The sequence below is a fragment of the Hippocampus bargibanti genome, linkage group LG13 (genome assembly GCF_051943395.1).
Source record: "Hippocampus bargibanti isolate YZ-2025 linkage group LG13, ASM5194339v1, whole genome shotgun sequence".
Classification (NCBI taxonomy): domain Eukaryota; kingdom Metazoa; phylum Chordata; class Actinopteri; order Syngnathiformes; family Syngnathidae; genus Hippocampus; species Hippocampus bargibanti.
The window spans coordinates 13,367,104-13,392,940 of NC_142746.1; the positions used below are offsets into that span (position 1 = coordinate 13,367,104).

Below are 25,837 nucleotides of genomic sequence, written 5' to 3' on the forward strand. Positions count from 1 at the left end.
GCACTGAAACTTTGGCAATTTTAAGACAGTTGGCAATTTGAGAAGTTGAGTAGCCAACCAAACAGGCTTTGCTGGAACAGTGTCAGCCAACACAACTCATCGCTCGACATCCTTACACGTACCTAAGAAATGCTATCTTTATCTCAGTCTACAGTGTATTGTGAAGCAATAACTAAATTGCAGTGAGACCTGAAGTTGTGTCAATCCCTCTAATACCTAGTCAGTGAGGCATTCTTGCAGGCGAGCGCTAACAAATATGTACATGACCCCATGCATGTTTTTCTATGGTCAATCACATCATAGTTGACCTGAGAACTTCCATTTCTTCCACAATTCCAATTTTATAATAATAATAATAATAATAATAATAATAATAATAATAATAATAATAATAATAATAATAATGCATTTTATTTATAAGTGCTCCATGCTGAAAATATATTGTACATATTTTTCAGTGGAATTATAATTCTGACTTCTCACACTGTGACAGGGCCTACTTTTGTATGTAATGAGGTTGTTAACTGGTTAAGGCAATTTAAATACATTTGCAGATACTGTAGTCTATAATTATCATATGATTAGATGGGGAGGTACATAGAAATTACACCTTGTTCATAGATTCACTCTTGGGCTTGTGGCTTGCCTTTGTTCCTGTGATGTGATTTTTCTGGGGAAATGTATTTTTATTCTTGTGCCGGTCCCAAGCCCGGATAAATACAGAGGGTTGTGTCAGGAAGGGCATCCGACGTAAAAGCTTGGCCAAAACAAACATGTGGATCAAACCTCTAAAGATGGAGGACACTGATTTGCTGTGGCAATCCCTTGTAGGGAAAAGCCGAAAGGAAAAGAAGAAGTATTTTTATTTTTAGTTTTATCATCACACATGGAGAAGCTTGAAGCTTGAGCTCATCATAACAGCGAGAATTAAACCCAAAACATTAAGACTGCGGCAACTTTACTGATCAGTCACTATGAGATCTATAAAATGTCTCGGAAGCTTGCTCATATAAATAGTGATAAATTCAAGCAAGTATCATATATTTGCGACTATGAAGATATCAACCAGCTGAAGCCTACTAAAACAAAATCTAATCTCCCATGTACTTCACATTTAACATTAAAGACTAAGCAAAACAAAAGATAGAAAATGTTACATAAAAGAACCATGGAATTATCGCCCAAAAACATGAAGAAAGCATCTCTTTTGCTCCTTGGGAAAATTCTACTTCAAAGTGAAAATCAGCAGTGAGTCGACTGTATCCTGATGGTTAGACATGACTATTCGTTTATGTGATATTTACTAGCTAAAGAAGTTCAAGCTAATTATGCTATATCATATGATGTCAATAGAGTCTAAGGAAGGGTTTTAATCCCACAACTAAATAAACTGTATTCATCGGGTAATTTAAAATTATTAACACCAATGTGCATCTTTGTTTTATATCCTATCCTTCTTTTTTGCTTCACTTTGTTTGTATGTACCCAGAGGAGACACACAATTTAAAAATCCGGCTGTCAGGTTTGATTTAGCTCCACAGGATCTCCACCCATTGGCCTGAGCCGGACAACTCATGTGTATGATTTTGTCTCAGTAATGTAGTCTGCTCACGTGCACAACATCCACAGCACCATGTCCATTTGAGTGTAGCATTTCGAAGGAGGAAACGCCTAATGCTGCTGCGTCATTGTCTCATCTGTTTTACCAGAAGATCAGCGCATAGGGGGGGACCACCTTGAAAGGAATCTCTACTAAAACACATGTAAAACAGCTCAATGGGCCTCTCTTTGTGCGTATCACGTGTATGTAGGTTTTAGGTTGTCACCTTGGTATCCATAATCCATTGTGGGACTATGAGTTTTTTTATCCATACATTATTATTCTTAATTGAGATAAAGGCATCTAGTGTGCAGACCAAAAACTACAAAATACATATAGTAAAATAGACAAATATACTCATGCTATAGCACTTGCTCCTTTGTAGAGGAAGGTATCTGACTTTAGAGATGAAAATTAGCTCAGCAAAAGCAAGTGCGGTGTGACAAAGACTTAAGATAACCTCGCACGAGTAAAATCATTCAAAACAAAACCGCTGTGGTAAAATTATTTTTGACACCACAGGATTTTTTGGTTATCCTTGGGAGAGTCAGCGCACAGCGCAGATGCGAATGTGGTACTGGAAGTCGCAACTGAGAACTGAAGCAGATCTTCATGTGACAGGAGATGTGTGCCAATCGCTTTTTCGTCAATGGACATGACAGCTTCTTTTGATGACTTTGAAACGTAGCTTGTAGCCGACGTGTGCACATTTTGAGCATGACGTGTCGTATCCACTGGTGAAAGGACATTATGTTTTTCTCCACTTTCATCAAGTTCTTAAAACAACAAAGCATATGAGGAGAAAAGTGGTTAAGATTGCACCAGTCTCTGTGGTTTTTAGTTTTGGCAGTTTATTTTTTTAATTTGTATTTTATTTATTATTTACTTTGTTAACTGTTTTGTAAAGTGTTTTGCTGAAGCTGCAGCTGATATGAAAGCACTGTAGAAATAATGATGTATGCATTCTGTAAAATTGCAGAATACATTGTATCTCTATGTACAACATCACAAGATGTCACCATTCATCGTAATATTATACAGCAATTCTGTGATAACGTATAATAATAACTGTAATGTGAATACAAAAAAAAAACGAAACGGGTAAAACATTGCCTTCTACACAGTGGGTTTGTAAAAAATATATAGCCTATTTGTGCATCAAGAAAGAGCGTCAATTGCAGTAGAATTTTGCGATGACAATTAATCCATTCAAGTACAAATGTTTCTTTTATTTCTACAGACACAACTCCAACGACCAAGGCAGTATTGATCCCCGATGTTTATCAGTGATGTATGTGACACAACAATACAAGATGATAAACACACTTGGTCCAACATCATCAGACAAATAATTTAGTTAAAAAAGAGGGGAATGTGTGCCTCCTTGTAAATATAGAAGCTATATTTCAGGAACAACTGCGCACATATACATTCTTATTCAACATTGATTACGTCCATCAAGCATCTAAACAAGGCACATCACATGAACACATTTTGAAATTGATGTCATTATCTATAACCCAACCTATGATGTCATACTTGAATTATTTCCACCTGAGCACAGCACGAATAAGGACATTGTCCGAGCACAGGCAGAGAGAGAAGGGGGGCTGTTTGGGTGGGTGGGTCATGCTGACGATCGAGCTGTCAAAACGCAATCCGACAACATTCTAAATCCTCGCCACAAGCGGTCACAGTCACATTACCTTTGTACTTTTCCAAAACGTCTTCATAAGCCTGGAGGTATTCCTGTTCGTCCGAGAGAGGATAGCTTTGTATGGCGTGCTGAGCCATGACGCGGCCTGCACACGCTGAACGATCACCAGCGGGCGACAGGGACACGGCATGTGTGTGCGTGTATCATTTCTCCGTGTATCGACGGCTGCGTGTAATGTGTATGCAGCAGCTCCTCAAGAGTGATCGGGGCAGTGGTTGCACCGAAGGAGACGCCCAACATCCCTCCCTTTGCGTGCGGCCCGTCCAATAAGACCAACTTCCTGCTCGGACTTCACTGGACTCATACGGAACGACCAGGCGGACCTGTTCGCTCTGTAAAAAGTGTCAGTGCTTGCATTTCATATTGGCCAATTTGGAATCTTGTTTTATTGTTGTATTACGATGCAAATAGTATATTTGATGGAAATACGACATATCTGTGCTACAACAGACATTCATCATTACAGAAAATTAAGATTAAATCAATGTGACTAGAATGACGTGCTCAATTTTGCATCTTCCCATCGAGGCACTCTGTCACCGACCCGGTTTCAAATCTATCAAACGGACTTTATTTTTCAGTTTTTTTTGTGGATTCCTCTTAGTTTTCTCAATTAACCATCAGAGTATCGATCGGTGAAAGTAAGATGGAAGCGGAATGGATGAGGGGAGAGTGTCACAGACAGACAGACAGACAGACAGACAGACAGACAGACAGACAGACAGACAGACAGACAGACAGATAGATAGATAGATAGATAGATAGATAGATAGATAGATAGATAGATAGATAGATAGATAGATAGATAGATAGATAGATAGATAGATAGATAGATAGATAGATAGATAGATAGATAGATAGATAGATAGATAGATAGATAGATAGATAGATAGATAGATAGAAAATGATATGCAGGCATAGGGTACACCCCTTACCTTTAAAATAGATTATGTTCTTTGCTGTTATGGATTCTATATGTGTGAATAGGCTTAATATCCCCCTCCCCATCCTTTTTCAAGATGAAAAAAATCCAACCTAAGACACCCCGCACCAAAAAATGACCCGAGTGTGTAATGTTAATTTCCATAATAATATGACATCCACTGGCTTTGAATAAACAATTAAGACATTTGGGAGATTCATTGTTGGATGAGTTCAGTAAGTACATTATTTGGGAGCCCAGACCTAAACCCAAATCAAACACGTTAAAGATGAAGTACAAATACAATCATGAACCATCTTCATGTGATCTAAAATTTCCATCCACGCATCCATCTAGCCATGAATCCATCTAACCATCGTCCTTATCGATCAAAATGTGCAACTGACCAGCATCCTGATCCAAAATACCATCACACAGGCCACAGCCCCAAGCGGAGAGACCAGGGTGTGTCAGGCAATAAAACGGTTTGTCTGGACGTCACAATAACGCCATGCCATGTGTGCGTCTGTTGTACTGTACCCCCTCTACCCCCCACACCCCGTTACTCAGTAAAACACAAGTGGCTCTTACCTGCGATTCTGAGCACCGCTCTCTCGGCCGGATCCAGAATGGAGCCTCCCTGGATCTTTCTCTTAGATCTCTCGTGTCTGGGCAGGTTCCATGGCAAAGTGTCGCCAGGCGCCGGCGATGCTGATCCAGATTTGATACAGTATTCTTCCTCCTCGGATAAATCCGCAGAGGAAGACATGGAGCTGTGGAGAGAAGGGTTCCCCGAACAGGAGCTCTGAGACGAAAGAAGATAACAATGAAACAAAACGTTATTTTCAATAATGATCACGGTCAAACGAAAGGGCGACTTTGTATGTGTGAGTGGCGTGAGTGGTGAACGTCAGTTGTGTTTCATTGGGGTAAAAGTGTGTAAAATAAGAGCATTTTCACAACAAATGATAGCGCTAATTAACACTAACATGCATTCAATACTGTACAGTATAGCTCCCCCGTCAGGTCAGCATCAAGACTTACCACGCCATACATCATAAGCACCCACTCCCCTAAAAATGCCGATCCTATTTGCGTATTGTTGTCTTTTTCTTCCGGCGTTCAATTCCGTTATCGTGAGTCCACGCAGTGCCACGCCTTTGTGGGGATGCTACCGGATGGGTCACGATTTGAGCTCATTGAGGAAATGATGCCAAGTGATGTCAGAGCTCCAGAGGGAGACTGTGGTGATAGCGAGCCGTGTGCTTTCGAGGCTGGCAAGCATACTGTATGAGACAAGAGGGCAGGCAGTGCACGAGTTCTATACCGTCGTGCGCGCCAGCCAGCCAAAGGAGGCAACAGCGACCCGCAAAGGTGCAGGCAGGATATAAACGCAGAACAAGCTAAGAGGACAAGATCACCAAGGGTCCCTCCCCTTGACAGGCTATATTGTATACAACATCTTCTTCTTTTCCTTTCGGCTTTTCCCTTCAAGGGATCGCCACAGCAAATCAGTGTCCTCCATCTTTAGAGGTTTGATTCGCATGTTTGTTTTGGCCAAGCTTTTACGTCGGATGCCCTTCCTGACACAACCCTCTGTGAACATAAGGGGACATAATTGAGGGTGATTTGGACGCAGTTAGAAAGCTTGAATGAATGTGTGCCACAATTGCCAATCAGGTCCCATATAGGCCCAAAATTACATACTCAAATGAAAAACCTCGCACACAGACAAAAAAAAAACCTTATACTCGCAAATCTATATCGTATATCAGTGGCGTGAAAGATGACTGATACAAGAATGGTTGGGCCATTGTCATGTGGGGAAGAAATGAACATCTCACATTAACAGGGATTCAAGAAGAAGAAAGTAGCGTCAGCGCAGAGCGCCGATACGTATGTGGAACTGTCGTGGCTTGGAATTGAAGCGGATTTATGCGGGACAGGAGATGTGAGACAATGTCTTTTCGTCAATGGATGCTACAGCTTCGTGTTTGCTTTCAACATTTAGCTTGTAGTAGACGTACAAATTCCACCATGACGCCCCTGATCCACTGCTGACATGGATGCTTTGATCCTCTCCTCTTTCAACTAGAACTGCTTCATGTCATCGCAAAGAGGGTACAGCAAGTCCTGAAGAATGAATGACTGTGTCTTTGTGTTGTCATATTTGTTATTTTTTCAATTTTTTTTCCCCCCCAAGATGGCGGCGCGTGAACACGCAGCGGCTCCCCTCTCCCGGCAAATTGGTGTTTTCATGTTTATGTTTGTTAAGTAATTATAAGTACCTTGCATGCTGGGTTCGAGAGGACAGTAATTTCATCTGTGCTGTATGTCATGCATATTAGCATATTTGACAATAAAGCTGACTTTGACTTTGACTTTGAAGAAGGAATTCTATTTTAAGAAATCAACTTCAAGGGACTGTTCTGAGCTCAGTCAAACTGTTAGAATAGAATACCATATTTAGCTCGTGTTTGAACATAACGTTTGTCATTTTAAGCATCCTTTTCACTGTGTTAAGAATTTCTTTCACAAAAGGATAAGATTATGTTCCAAAGTTTAATGATTCAGCATTAATGATTCTCTCTTTTATATAAGAAGCAATCCGGACAGGGATAAGAATAGCTGAGAGATTAGAGCTCATCCCATGTTTCTTTTTTAATTCAATGCTTATCCCATTTTACGAGAGGTACACGATTCTTAATCATAATAATACAATCATATCTCAATTGAATAATAATACCTCAATCTATTTCAAAAGATGCTGCATCCCTTAACACATCCCTCAGGTTTTAGAACATAAAACCTGCAAAGAAAGTTCAAATACAAGCAAAGACGGAAGCATTTGCAGTTTTAAAAAGCGGGGCTAATGGATCTTTTTCTCTGGTTCATGGCTCTTCACCAACCAAGGTGTTGAACAAAAAGATTATTTTAATCTTGTAGACAGCAGAGACATTGGTCGGTCGGTTGAGGAGGCCAGAGAGGTAGAAGCTTCTGGTCTCTTATTTATACAGAGGGCGGGAATTACATCATTTGAAAGGGGGCCTATCAGCTACGAGATAGAAGGGTGAAACATGCTATCATACTGAAATAAGAATGGTTGAATAACATTCTTCTTCTTTTCCTTTCGGCTGTTCTCTTCAAGGGGCCGCCACAGCGAATTAGTCTCCTCCATCTTCAGAGGTTTGATTCACATGTTTGTTTTGGCCAAGCTTTTACGTCGGATGCCGTTCCTGACACAACGCTCTGTATTTATCCGTGCTTGGGACCGGCACAATAAGACACTGGCGTGTGTCTCCTTGTGACTACAGAACAAGCAACTCTATGAACTTAACAGTACACGCTACAAATACATACTGTTGTAAGGTAAAACACACACACACACACACACACACACACACACACACACACACACACACACACACACACACACATATATATATACATATATGTCAGATGTGTTTCATTGGGGTAAAAGTGTGTAAAATAAGAGCATTTTCACAACAAATGATAGCGCTAATTAACACTAACATGCATTAACATTAACAAACTGATTTTAATAACAATAATAATAATAACTTTCATTTATAATCTACCCATGAATTAAATGGTTTGGGTGAGGCACCCTAATTGCTTCTCATCAGAATCAGAATCAGAATCATCAGAATCATCTTTATTGCCAAGTATGTAGGACACACAAGGAATTTGTTTCCGGTAGAACACGCTGCACTAGTATCGTTGTCAAAAAAACTGCTAAGTGGCACTATACAGTTCCATTAGGATTGAAGATGAGAAAGAATATAACCGATTCCCATCAGACAAATTGAGATGTGACGGTGAGTTTACGGTTGTTCTTGTCGATCAATGAATATAGAAGACTGGATGATGTTATAACTGCAACTAAATCATGTATTCTTTAACTAACGCCAAGGCAGACGACTCAATACTTTTGCCGACAGTATTGTGGATTTGGATTTGATCAGAACAGAAAAAATGTCTCAGGTCATCTTAATGTGTTTCATACGCTACCTGCATAAGCGTCGCACGATTAATGGAGGCAGGAAGTTGCTGCATGTTGCAGAGATCGATGAGATCATTTTCACATCTCTCTTGGTGTAAATATCTGAACCATCCAATTTCTATCACGCTGGGCGGGGATATTACTGAGAGAAATAGAATGCCAGCATAGGATACTTTGTGTATTAGATGGAAGACTTCATATTATTTGTGTGTAATACTCTCTTTCTCAAGGACAAAAGTACATGTCATGTGCATGTTTGAAGTAGGTGTTCACCAGGAAAACTGTAACTGTTCGAGTTGGTCACTCCCTCAGATTTAACACACATTGTGTCAACTTTTGACAATACACATTTTTTATGCCGTTCTAACTTTGTAGTTTTATACTATGGATGACACGTGCAAAATTGAAACAAATCTACCAGATATGGAAGTGCACTTTCTGAGTGGTCTGTTACATTATGATGCATTTAATAAATGTTCATCAAGATGGGTGAATAAGCAGTAAGCAGAAGGGAAGAGAACCGATGAAAAATACCAAGGTTTTCAAGAAAAATCATGGTTTTTCTTGTCTTAAAAAAATATTGAAACACAATGGAGGCAATTCTGCTGATGTGGCTTCCCCAATTGGAAAAAAAGCTTTCGTACAGTATATAGATCACATGAAAATAGAAAATGTTTTAAAATGGTTTATATTGGTCTCATTTATTTATGTAACAGAAGAAGGGGTTTGTAGACAGTATGTATGATTTCCACAATTAGCTTTGACAATTGACCTTCAGTACGTACAGTTTTGCGTGTCGGAGTGACTTGCACAGACTGATAAAACTCCGGCAGGACTCGCTTCTTCACTTTGCGTTTCCTGAGAATACATGAAGAATCCAACTCATTGCCCGGGACCTCGACCAAATTGGACTTTTCCTCTGTTCCTCGAGTATGTAAACTTCTCCTGGAGTGGCTTGGACTGTGTCGGAATCCCTGGGAAACAAGAGCAGACAATTATAATCAGAACTGGGTTACGATAATAATGGTGCATTTTATTGATACATTGTTTAAGTGGAAATGAAAGTAAAAAAAGACAATTCCAGGAGATTGAAGTACATGGAAACTTGGCCTCCATACTCACCAATGGCCATTTTAACTATTTTATATTTTTTTACAAAAAAACAGGTCAACAATAGTTTTATTATGATGCAAGTGTCAGGATATATATATATATATATATATATATATATATATATATATATATATATATATATATATATATATATATATATATATATATATATATATATATATATATATATGTGTGACGGGTGTCACAACAGTGACTGTCTTCATCTTCACGATGCTGCCGTATTAATGAAGACGAGACGCGTGGATGTGTCTTTTCATTTCTTTTATTTCTGCAACACAGTATGGCAGAAGGGATGGATGAAGTCGCATGGGTTTCGTCTTGTGATTAACCTGAATCTCCTCGAGATTGTTCTCAAATGCAAAACATTGTAGATAACAAAACAGAATTAACAACGTGTGATCGTATAGTGGTTATTTACAGAAAAAGAGAATACAACACAAGTTCAATGTTATTTACAAGATGTCCCTGAACGCATCATGGGCGGAGACTCGGCAGAACACGCGGTGCGCTTGTAATGGCTGGCGCACAGTTCAACCAGCCACGGACACTCACGGGCAAATGAAACACGACACAAGAAACTAAATATTGTTCAATAAAAACGAAATGAAACAATTATTACCTGCAACACAGTATGGCAGAAGGGATGGATGAAGTCGCATGGGTTTCGTCTTGTGATTAACTGCGCAATAGAAAAGCACTATGAAGCACATGCGCTCCAAAGTTCCACTCGACAAAACGTGAAGTAAATAATGACACAAAAAGTAATCTGGACTCGAAATGAATAAGGGAACTAATTAGATAACACTAGACAGTACAAAAGGGGAAACAAAATAAGATATTGTCATGAAAATGCGCGTTAATCTCCTCGAGATTGTTCTGGAAACTATGGGCGGGACATAGTGCCATACTGTGCGCCGTTGCGTCACTTCCTTCATAATTTAATAACCTAAGTGTACAACGCCGTTACATATATATATATGTAACGGCGTCACTTCCTTCATAATTTAATAACCTAAGTGTACAACGCCGTTACATATATATATATATATATATATATATATGTATACCTAAGTGTACAACGCCGTTACATATATATATATATATATATATATATATATATATATTTTATATATATATATATATAAAAAACTGTTGCAAAAAGCGAATCCCTTCTCACGATGAAGGGAAGGTACCCTGCCATGACCAGAGCTGGGACAAGCAAAGTTAGGAATTAACTGTAAGTTGACCAGTCAACTTCAAGCCTTATCAATGCATATATATATATATATATATATATATATATATATATATATATATATATATATATATCTATATATGTAACGGCGTTGTACACTTAGGTTATTAAATTATGAAGGAAGTGACGCAACGGTGCACAGTGTGGCACTATGTCCCGCCCATAGTTTCCAGAACAATCTCGAGGAGATTCAGGGTGAGTCGCAATTTTCTGTTGGTCTTGATTAACGCGCATTTTCATGACAATATCTTATTTTGTTTCCACTTTTGTACTGTCTAGTGTTATCTAATTAGTTCCCTTATTCATTTCGAGTCCAGATTACTTTTTGTGTCATTATTTACTTCACGTTTTGTCGAGTGGAACTTAGGAGCATATGCGCTTTTCTATCGCAGTTAATCACAAGACGAAACCCATGCGACTTCACCCATCCCTCCTGCCATACTGTGTTGCAGGTAATAATTGTTTCATTTCGTTTTTATTGAACAATATTTAGTTTCTTGTGTCGTGTTTCATTTGCCCGTGAGTGTCCGTGGCGGGTTGAACTGCACGCCAGCCATTACAAGCGCACCGCGTGTTCTGCCGAATCTCCGCCCATGATGCGTTCAGGGACATCTTGTAAATAACAGTGAACTTGTGTTGTATTCTCTTTTTCTGTAAATAACCACTATACGATCACACGTTGTTAATTCTGTTTTGTTATCTACAATGTTTTGCATTTGAGAACAATCTCGAGGAGATTCAGGTTAATCACAAGACGAAACCCATGCGACTTCACCCATCCCTCCTGCCATACTGTGTTGCAGAAATAAAAGAAATAAAAAGACACATCCACGCGTCTCGTCTTCATTAAGACGGCAGCATCGTGGGGATGAAGACAGTCACTGTTGTGACACCCGTCACATTGGTGCCGTGACCCGGACCACAAGTGACTCTCCACTTCGGACCGGGACCGCGATGCTGCACAATGAAGACGCTGTGCAGTCCCATCACTCGGTGGACGGTGTGTCGACCCCCGTTTTGGAAATACATGTAGTGTGTTAATTGTCTGACCTGCTGTTTTGCAATTAGTGTGTTTTTTTTCATGTATGTGTTTTTGTGTGTTAAGGCTAAGAATGAGCTCCTTACATGTAACAAGTAGCACACCTTTGAATGAGTGTGTTGGTAGAGGTAGAGGCTTCCCAAACGTGTAACAGTTGTGTAGTGCAATCCAGAGTGGTGTAGGTTGCACAGAGGGGAATGGGCAGGTTCAAGCTGAGGCCACTTATGTTAGTGGGGACAGAGTTCCTTCCCAGACCCAGTGCAGTGCATCTACGACGAGCGCACAGACCACTGATACACCAGCAACAGATACCTTTCTCCAGTCTGTCACAGTTATGTAGTGCTATGCAGGGTGATGTAGTTTGTACAGAGGGGAATGGGCAGGTGCGAGCTGAGGCCACTTATGTTAGTGGGGACAGAGTTCCTTCCCAGACCCAGTGCAGTGCATCTCCGACGAGCACACAGACCCTGACACACCGGCGACAGATCCCTTACTTCAGTCACCTGACGTAGTTGGTCAGATGAGTGACAATAAGACAGCATTCTTATACACCCTTGCCCGATAACCTTGTCTATTTTGGGTGTTGGTCTTTCTGTTGTCTTCCGTGTGTATGTTGCCTCACTTCTGCATAATTTAAGGGGGGTGTATGTAACGGCGTTGTACACTTAGGTTATTAAATTATGAAGGAAGTGACGCAACGGCGCACAGTGTGGCACTATGTCCCGCCCAGAGTTTCCAGAACAATCTCGAGGAGATTCAGGGTGAGTCGCAATTTTCTGTTGGTCTTGATTAACGCGCATTTTCATGACAATATCTTATTTTGTTTCCACTTTTGTACTGTCTAGTGTTATCTAATTAGTTCCCTTATTCATTTCGAGTCCAGATTACTTTTTGTGTCATTATTTACTTCACGTTTTGTCGAGTGGAACTTAGGAGCATATGCGCTTTTCTATCGCAGTTAATCACAAGACGAAACCCATGCGACTTCACCCATCCCTCCTGCCATACTGTGTTGCAGGTAATAATTGTTTCATTTCGTTTTTATTGAACAATATTTAGTTTCTTGTGTCGTGTTTCATTTGCCCGTGAGTGTCCGTGGCGGGTTGAACTGCACGCCAGCCATTACAAGCGCACCGCGTGTTCTGCCGAATCTCCGCCCATGATGCGTTCAGGGACATCTTGTAAATAACAGTGAACTTGTGTTGTATTCTCTTTTTCTGTAAATAACCACTATACGATCACACGTTGTTAATTCTGTTTTGTTATCTACAATGTTTTGCATTTGAGAACAATCTCGAGGAGATTCAGGTTAATCACAAGACGAAACCCATGCGACTTCACCCATCCCTCCTGCCATACTGTGTTGCAGAAATAAAAGAAATAAAAAGACACATCCACGCGTCTCGTCTTCATTAATACGGCAGCATCGTGGAGATGAAGACAGTCACTGTTGTGACACCGTCACATATATATATATCGTTTCAGCTTCATATTTTTTTTAATGTATTTCCCCGTCATTGTTGTAATACAAATTAGAGTAAGGTTGACTTTTACATTTTTTAGAACGTATTTCAAAGTTTTCACCGGGTTCAATTTATCCGTTTTATTTTGAAAAGAAATCTTCATAACCGGAAACAAAAAAACACGCACACTTACGATTATAACGGCCCAAAAACACAGCACATTAATTGCACACAAATTGTGTATATATTATTTATCGCTTGGACAAAATATCAAATATTACACTGTATAGTGTTGCAAAAGTATTTATTGGGTGTTAAACCCGATTGAAATTCATCTGCCAAATCATCCACATTATTGGCAACATATGCGCAGTGCGCACTTGGTGGGCCATAAATAGCAATGCGGTCTTTCATTAAAGCAAAACTATATGTTATAATCACAACTAGTTCTACATGAGAAGTAGTAATAATACAATTGCGAAAAATACTAACGTTTTGCGTAAAGTAACAATTTCTAAAAATGATAATGGCGGACGGTGCTGAGGGTTACAATGACGAGATGACGTAGCAAACTTATATTCTATTGTAATGACAAAAGTTCATCCTACCTCTGATCGAAAATGATGCGTTCGGAGGCCCACTACGAAACATAAGACAATTAAGTTAGCCTTGCAGTAAATTCAAATGGCAGCGTACAAAGGCAAATAAACAGGTATCGTGTGAAAGGGCCATTTTTGACAGCATCTTTGCGCATATGAACGACTCAAAGGGTGCTCGGTGCCTTCAAACAAATTGTTCTTTTTGTATGGGGGAGGCATGACAACATGAGACTTGGGGACATGATCAAGACTCCAACACTCACCCCGACACTTGGAGCGCCCCGAGAGCGCTGATCTGATGGGCTGCTTTCCGCGTGCGACGTAGCGTTGCCAGTTACAAAAAAACACAATCGTGGCAACGGTCCCGAGAAAAAGCAACAGCAACAAAAGCGCGCACTGAACGGAGAGCGGCCTGAGGAGGACCAGAAACACGGCAGCGATCATCATCAAACTCAGATGAGGCAGCCGAGAGCCGCTAGACTCACACCTCCTCCACCTCTGCCTCCACCGCCGCCTCCTTTACCTCCCCAAGGCCAAAAGACCGCATGCGCACGGGGAATCGCCAATCATCTTCCCGCTTCATGGGCCATTCGCGAAACGACAACAACGTCCGCAGCCAGGCTACCGTATTGTTACGTTGAGAGTGAGTCAGCAGCAAAACTCACTTATTTATACCATTTCTGACAGAGTGCAGGAAGAGAGTCAACACATCCATACAAGCCCTTGCAGTAATCTGCTGCAGAGATGCCCAAAAAGAATCAAGCATTTGGATCTGTCTATGGCAAAGGAGAGCTTTACATAATCTGTCACGATCTGGTTGGCGACCAACGGGTGGCGCTGTCGGCCCCGCCGGCACCTGCACAGGTTTTGGTCGTTCCAATCGGTGGCAGACTGTCACGTTCTGGTTGGCGACCACTGGATAGCACTGACGGCCCCGCCCTCAGTCGCACAAGTGTTGGTCATCCTCATCAGTGGCAGTTAAAAAGATTTCCGGCACGACTATTCCGTGTCGGGTCATTGTACTGTGTATGTGTTTGCTTCACCCTGTCAGATTTGTTTCATCTTGGCAGATTTTTACTCATTGTTTTCTTTGATATTTTGTACTTTTCTGTTCGGACAACTTTGATGTTTTAGATTTTGTTCCTGCTGCCTTTATTTTGATACAATTTGTCAAATACATCCTCCTGCTCCCTCCTGCCTGCTTATTTGGGATTCACAACCACCATCACCTTGCAAACCTTGACACTCATCGTGGGATCCTCATGCAATGCATCCATTTAGTTGCAGACTGTCCAACAGCACAGACATTTCCGCTTAACAAAGCCAGGCTGTGAAAATGCTGCCCATTACAGGTGCAAAAAAAGCACAATCGCCCCAGAGCTGTCCAGTGATGACAGTCAAACGGCACCGACATTCCTCCAAATCAAAAAGAGTGCTGTCATATTCCTGCTGCCGAGAAGGCTCAACCGCTCAGCAGTCTCTTCCTTGATGAATGACGTGGTCAAAAATGAAAAACAATCCATATCCGTTCCACACGATGCACAACAACACAAAGTAACAAAAGAAAAGAAGGGTCATGAGAGCACTTGTAGACGGCTGCCTACTCGGGCGCCATCTTCGACTTCTTTTTTTCTTTTCGGGGATTGAGAAGTGTTGCACTAGTGACTAGTTATTCTGGGAGCAGTCTTAGCGTTTTAACAGTAACCAAAATGGTAGCTTTTCGTAGCAATTGAAAGTACTCACGAGAGAATAATGATGCACGTGTCAATCATTGGTCTCGGAACTCGACAAACATTTTATTATGCACATGCGCTTAAAAAAGCTTCACAATTTCCGGGTATCACATGATCAGCTCGCAGGTGACATCAATCAATGAAATTTCCCCAATCATGTCTTTGCCTCACACACACATTTACACACGCACGCTCAACAAGAAGCAAGGTACATCTTGAAATGACATGGCACTTGTGGAAGAGCATTCAAACAATTTACATTCACACATACCTAATATGAACACACATTTATGAAAATGAGACGGCAGCTTTAATGGATTGCATCGAGGGAACGTGCACACCATATACTGTACATGAAGGCCCAAGTCACTGCTGCCCTTGTTTCCTTCAGTCAGTCAGATGTTCATGTTTTTTCAATGAATGAAATAACTTAAATGGAAAAAAATGCATGAAACAGTGCTGGAAAAACATAACAAAATAAAAAAGAAGTTCTTAAACAGCGGTGTGACTTTCAGCTTTGTCTTGAGCACTTAAACACCCACAGCTGGAAAAAAATGATGTACATAATAAATGTTAGGTATCAATCAACAGAGGCACGTGGATCATAATGCGATAATATCCCATTCACATATTTTTGCACATGTTCTATATTTTTAAACGAAACTTAATAATTTAGCATTCTGATAGTATTTTGTATTAATTACAAAACGCTTAACAAAAAATCGTGCATATACGTACCTGCATTGATTCATAGCTCCACTGGAGGGCGGTCTACGAGTGGCACATCTGCGACAAGGTCTTCATGGCCTTCGTCAATCCATCGTGTGCACACATCAAAATGAATGTGATCAAAATGAAATATTTTCGAAATGAATGAATATTCATGACACGTCTCACATTATTGTTAAAAAATAAAGGCGCGATTATTTGAACCATTCCACTGACACCAAGACCGCCCGCCTGGGGCGACCGGCACTTAAGGACGAGTGCCACTGCTTCAAGTCCCTATGACGCGGAGTGCAATTTGGCTTGCTTTACGGCAAACCAACAAAACCGAACGGAGGGAGAGAAGTCCTCGAAATTGGGATACAAACGAAAAGGTAACGTTATAGTTTGATGGTTTACGTCATATACCATAGATGGGTTTCGAATCTTAAAAGTGAACTTCCACCTCCACGTTTCGATCGATTCCAGTAATGTGTTAGTGTCAATAAGAAGACAGCTGCCCGTGGTTGTTATACAGCTTCACGATGGCGTCAATACAGAGTTAAACTAAGAAATGCGAATTGCATCAAAGCGGCGATTGCACGACATAAAAACCTGAAATTAAATCTACACTTTTGGTTTAGTCTTCTTCTGCTCTCAAATAGTACTTCAATCACACACTAGCTCGGTGCTGCCTTTAGTGGGCTTCCGTATCTCTGCAAAAATAAAACTGAAGAAATCAAAGTACTGGGGGACACGATCCATAAAATCACAGGATGTTAACGAACTCCGTTCCTGTCCAGTTGTTATGTTCTATGGTTGATTTTACGCCACTTGTACGTTGCATTTTCTGGAATCCATGCGTTTTCATGCGTCTCCATTTTAGAAGGTCTTGTGTCATACCCTTGAAGTGGATCTATACTAAAGGTAATTTAACTTGGGCTAAAACGACAGCAGTATAATGTTGCCAAACCATGTTGCATTTGTAACCAAAGATACAATAATGTCTTTTTTTTCTGTCCAGTTAGATGAAAATATACAACTAAGACGTTGCTTCAGAGAAGACTAATTTTGTCAACAAATGTGCCGACTGAGAAATGTAATGATATTTATTCTGGACCAGCTTGCTCCCTGTTCCATTATGTATCTTGCGTCACCTTTCTCTAGATATGTCTTCTCTAAATAAAGAAGAAGACGATGGGTATGAAGACGTGGAATTTGTATCTGTAAGTTCCACATCCTCTCAAGTGTATTAAACCATATCCAAGTACAAATTATATTATACATATTTTACAGATCTGTGAGGCTCATAAAATTGTGCAATTCAAACAGGCTGTTTCAAATTACATGGCACGAATATATACATTATTTAGCATTTTAGAACGTGGGAATCTAATTGGATGCTGTTCTTGTTCTTTGTGCAGGAAGGCCAAATCAGGCCAGTGCTGGAATTTGTAAATTTGCTGAGCGACAGTGATGAAGAGAGCTGTTCATCCTCATCAAAAATGGTGGGCGGCCAAACTAAATATGTATCACAAATAGTTGGGAAAGATATACATTTCGATTGATTCCTTTTCATGGCCTTTATGCTCCTGAAGATCGAAGATAAAATCAAACGTGAAAAGGCACATGTTGAATCTACTCTGGATAGACTGGCACAGCAGGTGGCTCTGGACAAGCAGGAAAGGGCAGCTAAATGTAGAGCATTCAAGGTAGGGGTTTTGCTATCAGGATTTGTTGTTTTTATGTATCAATTGTAAATTTCTCCACTGCGAAAATAATAAAGGCTAATTCAATCCAACCCAATATCTTGCTGTGTATGCACATGCTCGGTACCAAAAACCCTTCACCTGAGATAGGGTTAGTCAATGATACTTGCTCAATTTGACAATGGCAGCACCAATGCTACCAATTTCCGTGAAAGTGCAATCACACATCATTCTAGTAGAGCAAAAATTAAACAAACAAATAAATTAACAGTTTGAAGGGCTGCACGGGCAAATTATTCACAGAAAAAAACACACTGTTAAGAAATAAAAAAAATCTATATATTAATCTATATATTTTTTTCCGCATATAGATTTCTATATACAGTAAAGTCTCGGTATATCGATATTCTCGGGAGTCTGAAAAAAAAAATATGGATTATAACCGGACTATCGATATATCCGATCCTGCGCCGAACTGCATTAAAAGGGGGCAATTAATGGGGGATCTTTGATATGGCATGTAATTTTCTCCTTGAGTTCATGGATTGCGTATCTAGCATGCTTTTGTACTGTAGTGCAGTGAAAAATAAACTTGTGCATTAAATAAAAACGTCATTTATTATTTTCATAACGCACTCTTGCAATCGTGACTCTGAGTAGCACTCGACATTGTTCTTTACACACGAGAGAAACCACGAACGCCAGCATGTACATTCTGTATGAAAAATAGTGATTATTGCAAGCGATAAAGATATCTGAATACAACACAAATAAATACATCTATGGAAAACAAAAACTGCAATGTTTACATTACTGACATTGATAAAGTATTCTGCGGCACGTCGAACTCTTTCGCGATGGAGGATTTGCTCCTTGTTGGATTCTCCTCGACAGCCACTATTGCCTTGTACTTTGTTCCGAGGTCACAATTCTTACGTTTCCCCATGGTTGAAATTGGTGTTGAACAATTGTAACTGTATAAGAAGACTACAGTATGTTTCAGATACTATTGCAGCTCTGCTACACTGTGCAAGACAGGAAAGCTGGTCACGTGACCAACGTTGTGACCGATACAGATATCGCTAATGGTGGTACTGTATAGAAACCCTTAAGCAAATGTCGATTCAGCTTAAACTGCTTTTGTGTCGATATAAGCAGAGCGAAATGGCTGGTGGAAGATGAAAAGGGCACCGTGGTAACTGGATTATCGTAATAACCCGGTATCGTACTAAACGGAACTAATTATACATGAAAGACTAGAAATTTGCCGGGAAATGAAAATAGTATCGTAATATGCAGTATCGATGAGAAAGTTCCTTCAGCTGTCATCTGTACTTTTTGAAGTTCTGAGGCTGTTCTTTAAGTCAGCTAATTTAAAGGTGGCCTTTTCTAAGTTACGTACCAGCAGAAGGATGTCTCTCCCAAAGTTGGCAGCAATACGTCTGTGTAAGGTCTCAGTCGTACAGGAGTGGTCCATCGATGAGAAGGTTTCTTCAGCCGTCATCTGTACTTTTTGAAGTACAGATGTACTATCAATATAACCAATATCGATATAACGAGACTTTACTGTACTGATGTCATAATGTTGTGTTTTGCTTCTATCCAGGAGAAACAATGGCAACAAAAAATTCATGGACATCAGCAACTTGCGATTCACCCCAAAAATGGAATAACTCGAGAGGCAAAGCGCTGTGTGGAGATGTGGCTAAAAATGCCAGGTATGTTATGCATATGAGAAGATAAATACAATCTCACATACCTCATAAAATAACCATAAACCTCCGATTTAAACCTGCACAATTTACAGAAAATGTTCTCGCCATAGTTTAGTTGATTTACCTTGTGACAAATTGAACAGAATCTATCTTGTCTTTTTTTTCTTTCAGATCTCCACCCTGGAGTGGTCAATTCTGGATCTGAAAGACGACACAGAGCTGTTCTCCCCTTGAACTCTTCGACTAAATATGCATGTCCTGTAATTAACTGCTGTCGTGTTTTTGATCACGTGTCTCTCCTTGACGGACATCTGAAAAGGTTATATTTTACTGGTCTTTTTTTTAGTAAAAAAAAATAATGTATTTCAATGTATTTAATTTTTAGGTTTGACCACTCTCCATGCGATCCAACCATCAGTCTCCAGGGAAGTTCCATAATGCTATTTGCCTGCGTGGTTTGTTGTCAATATTTTCAGACCAAAGAAGAGTGGCAGACACATCTCCATTCGAAGGTTCCTCATCTATAGTAACTTGTGAAATCCCCCTTTTACATTCAACTCAACATGATTGAAGCCAATGTTAATTTCTTAGGTGTCGTCATCTCATCCAGAGGGTCACCTCATGTCACAAAGCTACCAGTGCATCGTGGGCTTTGCTTGTCCCGCCTGCTACCTTCTTTTCAACCTACGGGACGATTGTCTTCAGCACATGGCAGCAAAAAAACACTTCACTGAGTCCCTCATTATGAGCGGTGAGATTACTTCATATGTCTACCAGAACCTCTGCACGTACATGATAAAGCAGCTCCTGCCCTTGAAGTAGCTGAATACATAAGGTGTCAGTCAATCACATTGCTGATGAGGTGTCTTGTCAGTCAGATTATTTTCATAATTTTTGCTTAAACTTTGATTTCTTAAAGACATCAAAAAAGATGTGGTGATGCCAGTTCCGGTTCCAAGGCTCGCAAAGAATCGCCTCATTGCCTTGTGCAGGGACATCCGATTCACCGTCCGATGCTCTATTTGTCAGAAATTACTGACTTCTCATCAGACAGCTCAAGCTCACTTTAAGTAAGTTTTCTTTTTTTCCCTTTTTAAAAATCTCCCAATTCCCTTAATAACAGAAACAAAAATTGTTGCTGCTAATTTAAATGGCAGAAACACATTTTAACACGGTACCAGTGCATCAAACTCCACAGTCTATCCTGTGACAATACGGTAAAAAAAATCTCTTTCTGGTGTTACATTTTGAGACCACTTAGTAAATGTGATCATTTGCAACTTTGGCTTCAGCCTGGACTACGATAGAAACTAAAATCTGAAGTTCAATTGTTTCAGTTAAAAATGTCGTGTTTCAGTGTTAAATATAATTCTTATCTCACTTATTCACTTATTCAACGATAACCGATTATGTGTGAAATCATGGTGTGCGGATTAAATGGTAGTGGCTGTACAGTAAAATAAATGTAGCTATAATTCATTTACAAATAATTATGTACTCAAGTGTCCAATGACAACTGTGCCAACATGTTACATGATGGCATTCAACAATCCCTTGCAAATGTTGAGTTATCTTTATTTATTCATTGCACCGTGCACAATAGTATATTTTAAAGTATGCATCATGTTAAACTCACCTGTCACACTTCTGCGTTGAATTGCTGCGTGACGGAGGGATGTTTTGGATCTTATTTTTCGATGATGTTCTTTCCGTAGTGTGAATTGCAGAAATGGCACTGCAGTGGCAAAGGCTGATGCGACAGTGGTGCAGGTAATGAAACAACTGCAAGTGCGAGGTCAGTGCGCTCGCTGCTGTTTAATCTTCCTGAGCCAAACAGAAGTGGAACGTCACAAAGAAGACACCCAACATGAGGTGGAGGTCAATAAAACCATGGAGCAGGCTCTTCTTCAGTACGACCGGTTTAATGAAAAACAAGAAAAGGACAGGGTTAATCACGAAGAGGAAAGTCCCAACTTAGGAGCCCTATTTCGTAGAAGCACCAATACCAAGTGCGAGTATGAAAAGATACCTGCCAAACGGAAAAAAACAAGCTGTGGGAATGCATGGTTCTGTGAGTGCGGTATGAAGTTCCCGGAGGAAACGTTGGCCAGTAATCACCTCTTGGCAGTGAACCAAATCTTTTACCAATGCGGTGTGTGCGCCAAACAGATGAGCGAATCTTCCATCACCCGCTTGCACATGTGCCGTTTTCACGGGAGCGGACATCTATCCAACTTCTTTTTCTATTGCCGCAAATGCAAAGTGGAAATGCCTCGCCTCGAGGATATCACGTCACACGTGTTGGACATGCATGCCGGACACACCTTCATTGAGCAGGATGTGCGTGAGGACGCACAACCGTCGACCAGCAGCAACATGGACCTGTGCGCCACCTACAAATCCACGGTTCGGCCCATCCCAGAGATGTCATCTTCATCCTCTTTGAGTGCAGCGTCCACCTGGATGTGCAGAATGTGCGAGGACATATTTGACTCTGAGGCTGCCGTCCGCAAACATTGCGGCGACCTGAGCACCCACAGCTTTCAGAGGTACGTGTGCGGCCACTGTCCTCAAAAGTTCTTCAAGGAGTCCACGGTGCGGCGGCATTGTGCCAACGAGCACGATGGACAAATGAAGAGCGCCTACTTCTGCGGTCTCTGTGACAGCATGCAGTTTGATTCTGAAGGACAATTCCTGCACCACTACAAAAGCCTGCACAGTAATGACTACTACTGTATAGCCAACACCAATCTTGTTCAGCCGACTGTGGTGATCACATCTGTGGAGTCATGCCCCTGCATGAACTCAGTGAAGAACCGAGATGAAATGAAAGTTGCCTTCACTCGGTGCATGAAGACACTATCCTCCAAAGGTCTATGTCAATTCGTCTGTGCTCCTTGCGCTCTTTCCGTGCCCTCCTATGTTCAGATCAAGACACACGTCCACACCACACACGCTGCATTGAACTTAGACAAGACCTTTGAAGTAGAATGCCAAACTTGCAGGCAACGCTTCGGGGATGTTCCAAAGTTCCATAATCACCATCATTCGCAGCACTGTGAGTTACAGCCATGTGTGAGCTCCAGGACCCGTGGGAAAGACATCACGAGACAACAGCAAACATTACAGGATGTTGTGGTCGCAGAACAGAAAAATGGTACATCCGTTTTCTTCTTTACCATTTTTATTTACTTTTATGACCAACATTTCATGACTTTAGCATGCACCAAAAGTAAAAGTAAAACTTTTGAGGCACTGACAAAGCCTAGGTCCCAAAAAGAAATTCCACATTGTGAATTCACAAATTTTGCAAAATGGATGGATCATGTCATTTAAGAAAGATATGATTTTGAATGGGACAGTAAAAGCTCTCGATGGTCTGAGTTTCTTTTTTTCAGCTATTCTTCAGGGCTCAATTCATGAATACATTTATTCTTTAGTCAGTTTGACCTATCAGTTACACATGGTTAACTCATTCACTGCCATTCACAAATGTATTTGGGAATTGGAAATATTACGTACAGCGCCATTCCTGAATTTGTTCAGGTTTTGTTTTTTTTATTCATTCTTGTGTGCTGATAAAGCAATTGTCATTGCCTTTGGCAATGTTTTATTCTTTTCCACAAGGGGGCAGCATTTCCCTTCTTTCCATGTTAGCGCTTTGTTACAGCTTCGGCTGTTATTCAAGCGCTATATAATCCAATATGTATATATTGTTGTATTTTGGACAGCCGCCCTCATTTTAGGCTCTTATAACTCCAGACCCATATAATTTGGGACTTAACTCTTTTTTTTTCTGGTGAAAGAAGAGAGTCTAAGGTTTCTAACGCTGTACTGAATGTGTATGTGGTGCTAAAACTATATTCTAGGGGTCCTATAATTCAAGTGACAATGACAAAAACCCTGGTACGGGAGTGGACACATTTTTGCACGTCTGGCAGTGAACGGGTTAATTTAAAATGAGGTAAAAATGTATTTTTTTTCCCCCCTGCAGACACAGTCGGAAGTATGTCTAAAACCGAGGAGGATGAGATGGATGTTGATCAAAGTGCTCATCAAACTGTTCATGGTGCTGGCTCATTAGGTAACCCACTTTTACTTCATTGTAAATTATACCCACTGAAATAATCGTTGCGTCTCTCCAAGTTGTGAATACCCATGAGAATAAACTGTACAGAAAATGGATGGCAATAAGATGGTGCTTAATGTAATGTTTTCCGCCACAGATGAATCTAAACAGGCGAAAGAAGCACTGGCCTTAAACGGAAAATACCAAGAGTCAGCAGGTACATTGTTGAAATCTGAGAAGGGATCCCACAGGATGTGAGACATATTCTTGTTGTTAAATGTTAATACTAATGCTGCCTGCTTTGTTTTTGTTTTGCAGAACTCAAAGAAGCTCTTGAAAGAAGCCTTCTTGATTTCTGAGAAGCTTATTCCTCATGGTTCAAATGATGTTTTGTTGAGGTCAAATCACTGCCATTCTGTGCTCTTATGAGTTCCTTGATACCAAATAAACAATCCACTACATAACAGTCACTTCTGATTGGAAAAATGTTTTTTTGTTTGTGCCTTTTGAAGATGTTAACTAACACTCACAACTGTTTATGGCAACAATGAATGACAACCAAAGAGTACATACATTGCTACACTCTGTTTTACACCTGTTTGCATTGCACCATTCGAAATCCAATGCATTTTACGCAACAAAACCTGCATCCCTAAGAAGGGATTCCTACTTAAAGCCATCCTGCAGAAGCAGTAGTTAGAAGGATATATTGTCTCACTATGAATGGAACCGCTCAATACCTTCATTACAAGGAAAAAACCCCGCGCCCCGAGAGTGGCTGCCTTTCCAGCAGCTCATGTATTTTGTTTTTCTACTTTCATTCCTTTCATCACTTTGCTGCTGTGAAATGTAAATTTCTCCACTGTGAGACTAATAAAGGCAAATCCAATCCATCCAATCCAAAAAGAAACTAGTGAGATTCATTGGATGTCTGCTTGTAATTGCGTGTGATGCACTAGCATATTAAAATTTAAATTTTTAATTATAGCTGCTTCACATCAACATCTTAAAGCTTCATTAAGTAAAGTAGAGAGATGTCTGTATCAGAATCATCTTTATTGCCAAGTATGTAGGACACACAAGGAATTTGTTTCCGGTAGAACACGCTGCACTAGTATCGTTGTCAAAAAAACTGCTAAGTGGCACTATACAGTTCCATTTTGGCTACTGTTGAAAGAGTTCAAAGAGTTAATGGCTTGGGGGAAGAAGCTGTTTAAATCCCAGATGTTTGTGTGCCTGTCCTCTTTAATGCATCACACACACACACACACACACACACACACACATACATCCACTGTTTGCCACAGTTTCGAATACACAGCTTATAGAACTGTGAAATAGCATTTGTGTTCCTTTTTTATTTGAAGTATTCCCAATCAATGCTTGAGATCAAGAAACAAATAATGAAGATAAGCAACAATATACACCTTGATCAAAGTATAGTAAAGTACAGATTTGAAAGAAAAAAAATCAGTGTCAGGAGAATCTTTTACACTTTTTAAAGTTTTTTTAATGGATTTTATAAAAGTGACATTTTTAAGTACCATGAAAATGACAATATACTATGTCATGTTACTGTGAGATGTGTACAGGTGTTCGTTAATAAAGCTAAATTTTTGTGTAGATTACAATACAATGAGTATTTCTGAGTACAATGAATGTCAAATAGTAATTTAAAGGACAACCGACGTCTCCGGACAAGTTGTGTCCATAATTTGTAAAATAGCTTCAAATTACTTCTACTGAGCGTATTTTACAAAGATTCCACTGCATATAGCTATATTTTACGTTTTAAGACTCACGCTGAATATTCCGGAAGTCTTGTTTTTGAGTTGGTGACGAGTCCTCACCCTACGTCACTGAAGGAACGCCCCTAACTGAGAAAGGACAGACCTTGCATCACCTCAATGCATTTTGCGGTACTTTGTTTGGTCTGAAAACTTCGTGTTGATCCGTGTTGATGGCGAAATTAGAAGGAAAACACATAAATAACGCAATGGTGAATCATTGTATGTTACACCGAGACAACTCTTTCATATTCGTTGACAAAAATTCCAAGCTGAAACATAACCCTATTTCCAACGGAGCTCTGGCGACATCTTCTGCATTTTCTGTGACACTACACATCAGTCTCGATCCCTCAAAATGACCCG

At 40.3% G+C, this 25,837-nt stretch overlaps 2 protein-coding genes across 3 annotated transcripts in view; one reads left to right on the forward strand and one right to left on the reverse strand.

The window, feature by feature from the left end:
- dst (dystonin) overlaps positions 1-14,481 on the reverse strand; it is a 106,414-nt gene extending 91,933 nt beyond the window's left edge. The window contains exons 1-4 of the mRNA XM_089012110.1: positions 14,017-14,481; positions 13,763-13,794; positions 9,049-9,237; positions 4,831-5,044 (exon numbers count right to left, since the gene is read on the reverse strand). Of these exons, the coding sequence (XP_088868236.1) occupies positions 4,831-5,044; positions 9,049-9,237; positions 13,763-13,794; positions 14,017-14,200 (619 nt within the window). The 5' untranslated portion in view covers positions 14,201-14,481. The remainder of the gene's footprint in view (positions 1-4,830; positions 5,045-9,048; positions 9,238-13,762; positions 13,795-14,016) is intronic.
- A 1,992-nt stretch (positions 14,482-16,473) lies between these two features.
- On the forward strand, positions 16,474-24,574 carry znf451 (zinc finger protein 451). 2 transcript variants are annotated; one of them, XM_089011613.1, is made up of 15 exons: positions 16,508-16,586; positions 17,078-17,118; positions 17,216-17,290; positions 17,359-17,417; positions 17,616-17,699; positions 17,790-17,903; positions 19,507-19,618; positions 19,787-19,934; positions 20,001-20,127; positions 20,207-20,366; positions 20,535-20,685; positions 21,331-22,772; positions 23,610-23,699; positions 23,842-23,901; positions 24,003-24,574. In XM_089011613.1, exons 4-15 carry the CDS (start codon positions 17,361-17,363, stop codon positions 24,041-24,043), a joined length of 2,586 nt encoding a protein of 861 aa, XP_088867739.1. In that variant the 5' UTR covers positions 16,508-16,586; positions 17,078-17,118; positions 17,216-17,290; positions 17,359-17,360; the 3' UTR covers positions 24,044-24,574. The 2 variants fall into 2 exon arrangements, with proteins under 2 accessions (XP_088867738.1, XP_088867739.1); XM_089011612.1 differs by lacking the exons at positions 17,078-17,118; positions 17,216-17,290 and having other exon boundaries at positions 16,474-16,586.
- The last annotated feature ends 1,263 nt before the right edge of the window (positions 24,575-25,837 follow it).

What these genes read in the sequence shown, in the direction of transcription:
- znf451 (XM_089011612.1), top strand. Translation starts at nt 17,361, where the DNA reads ATGTCTTCTCTAAATAAAGAAGAAGACGATGGGTATGAAGACGTGGAA. An exon ending in GGTCGCAGAACAGAAAAATG is followed by an intron (nt 22,773 to 23,609) that starts GTACATCCGTTT and finishes TCCCCCCTGCAG; the next exon opens with ACACAGTCGGAAGTATGTCT. An exon ending in AAAATACCAAGAGTCAGCAG is followed by an intron (nt 23,902 to 24,002) that starts GTACATTGTTGA and finishes TTTGTTTTGCAG; the next exon opens with AACTCAAAGAAGCTCTTGAA.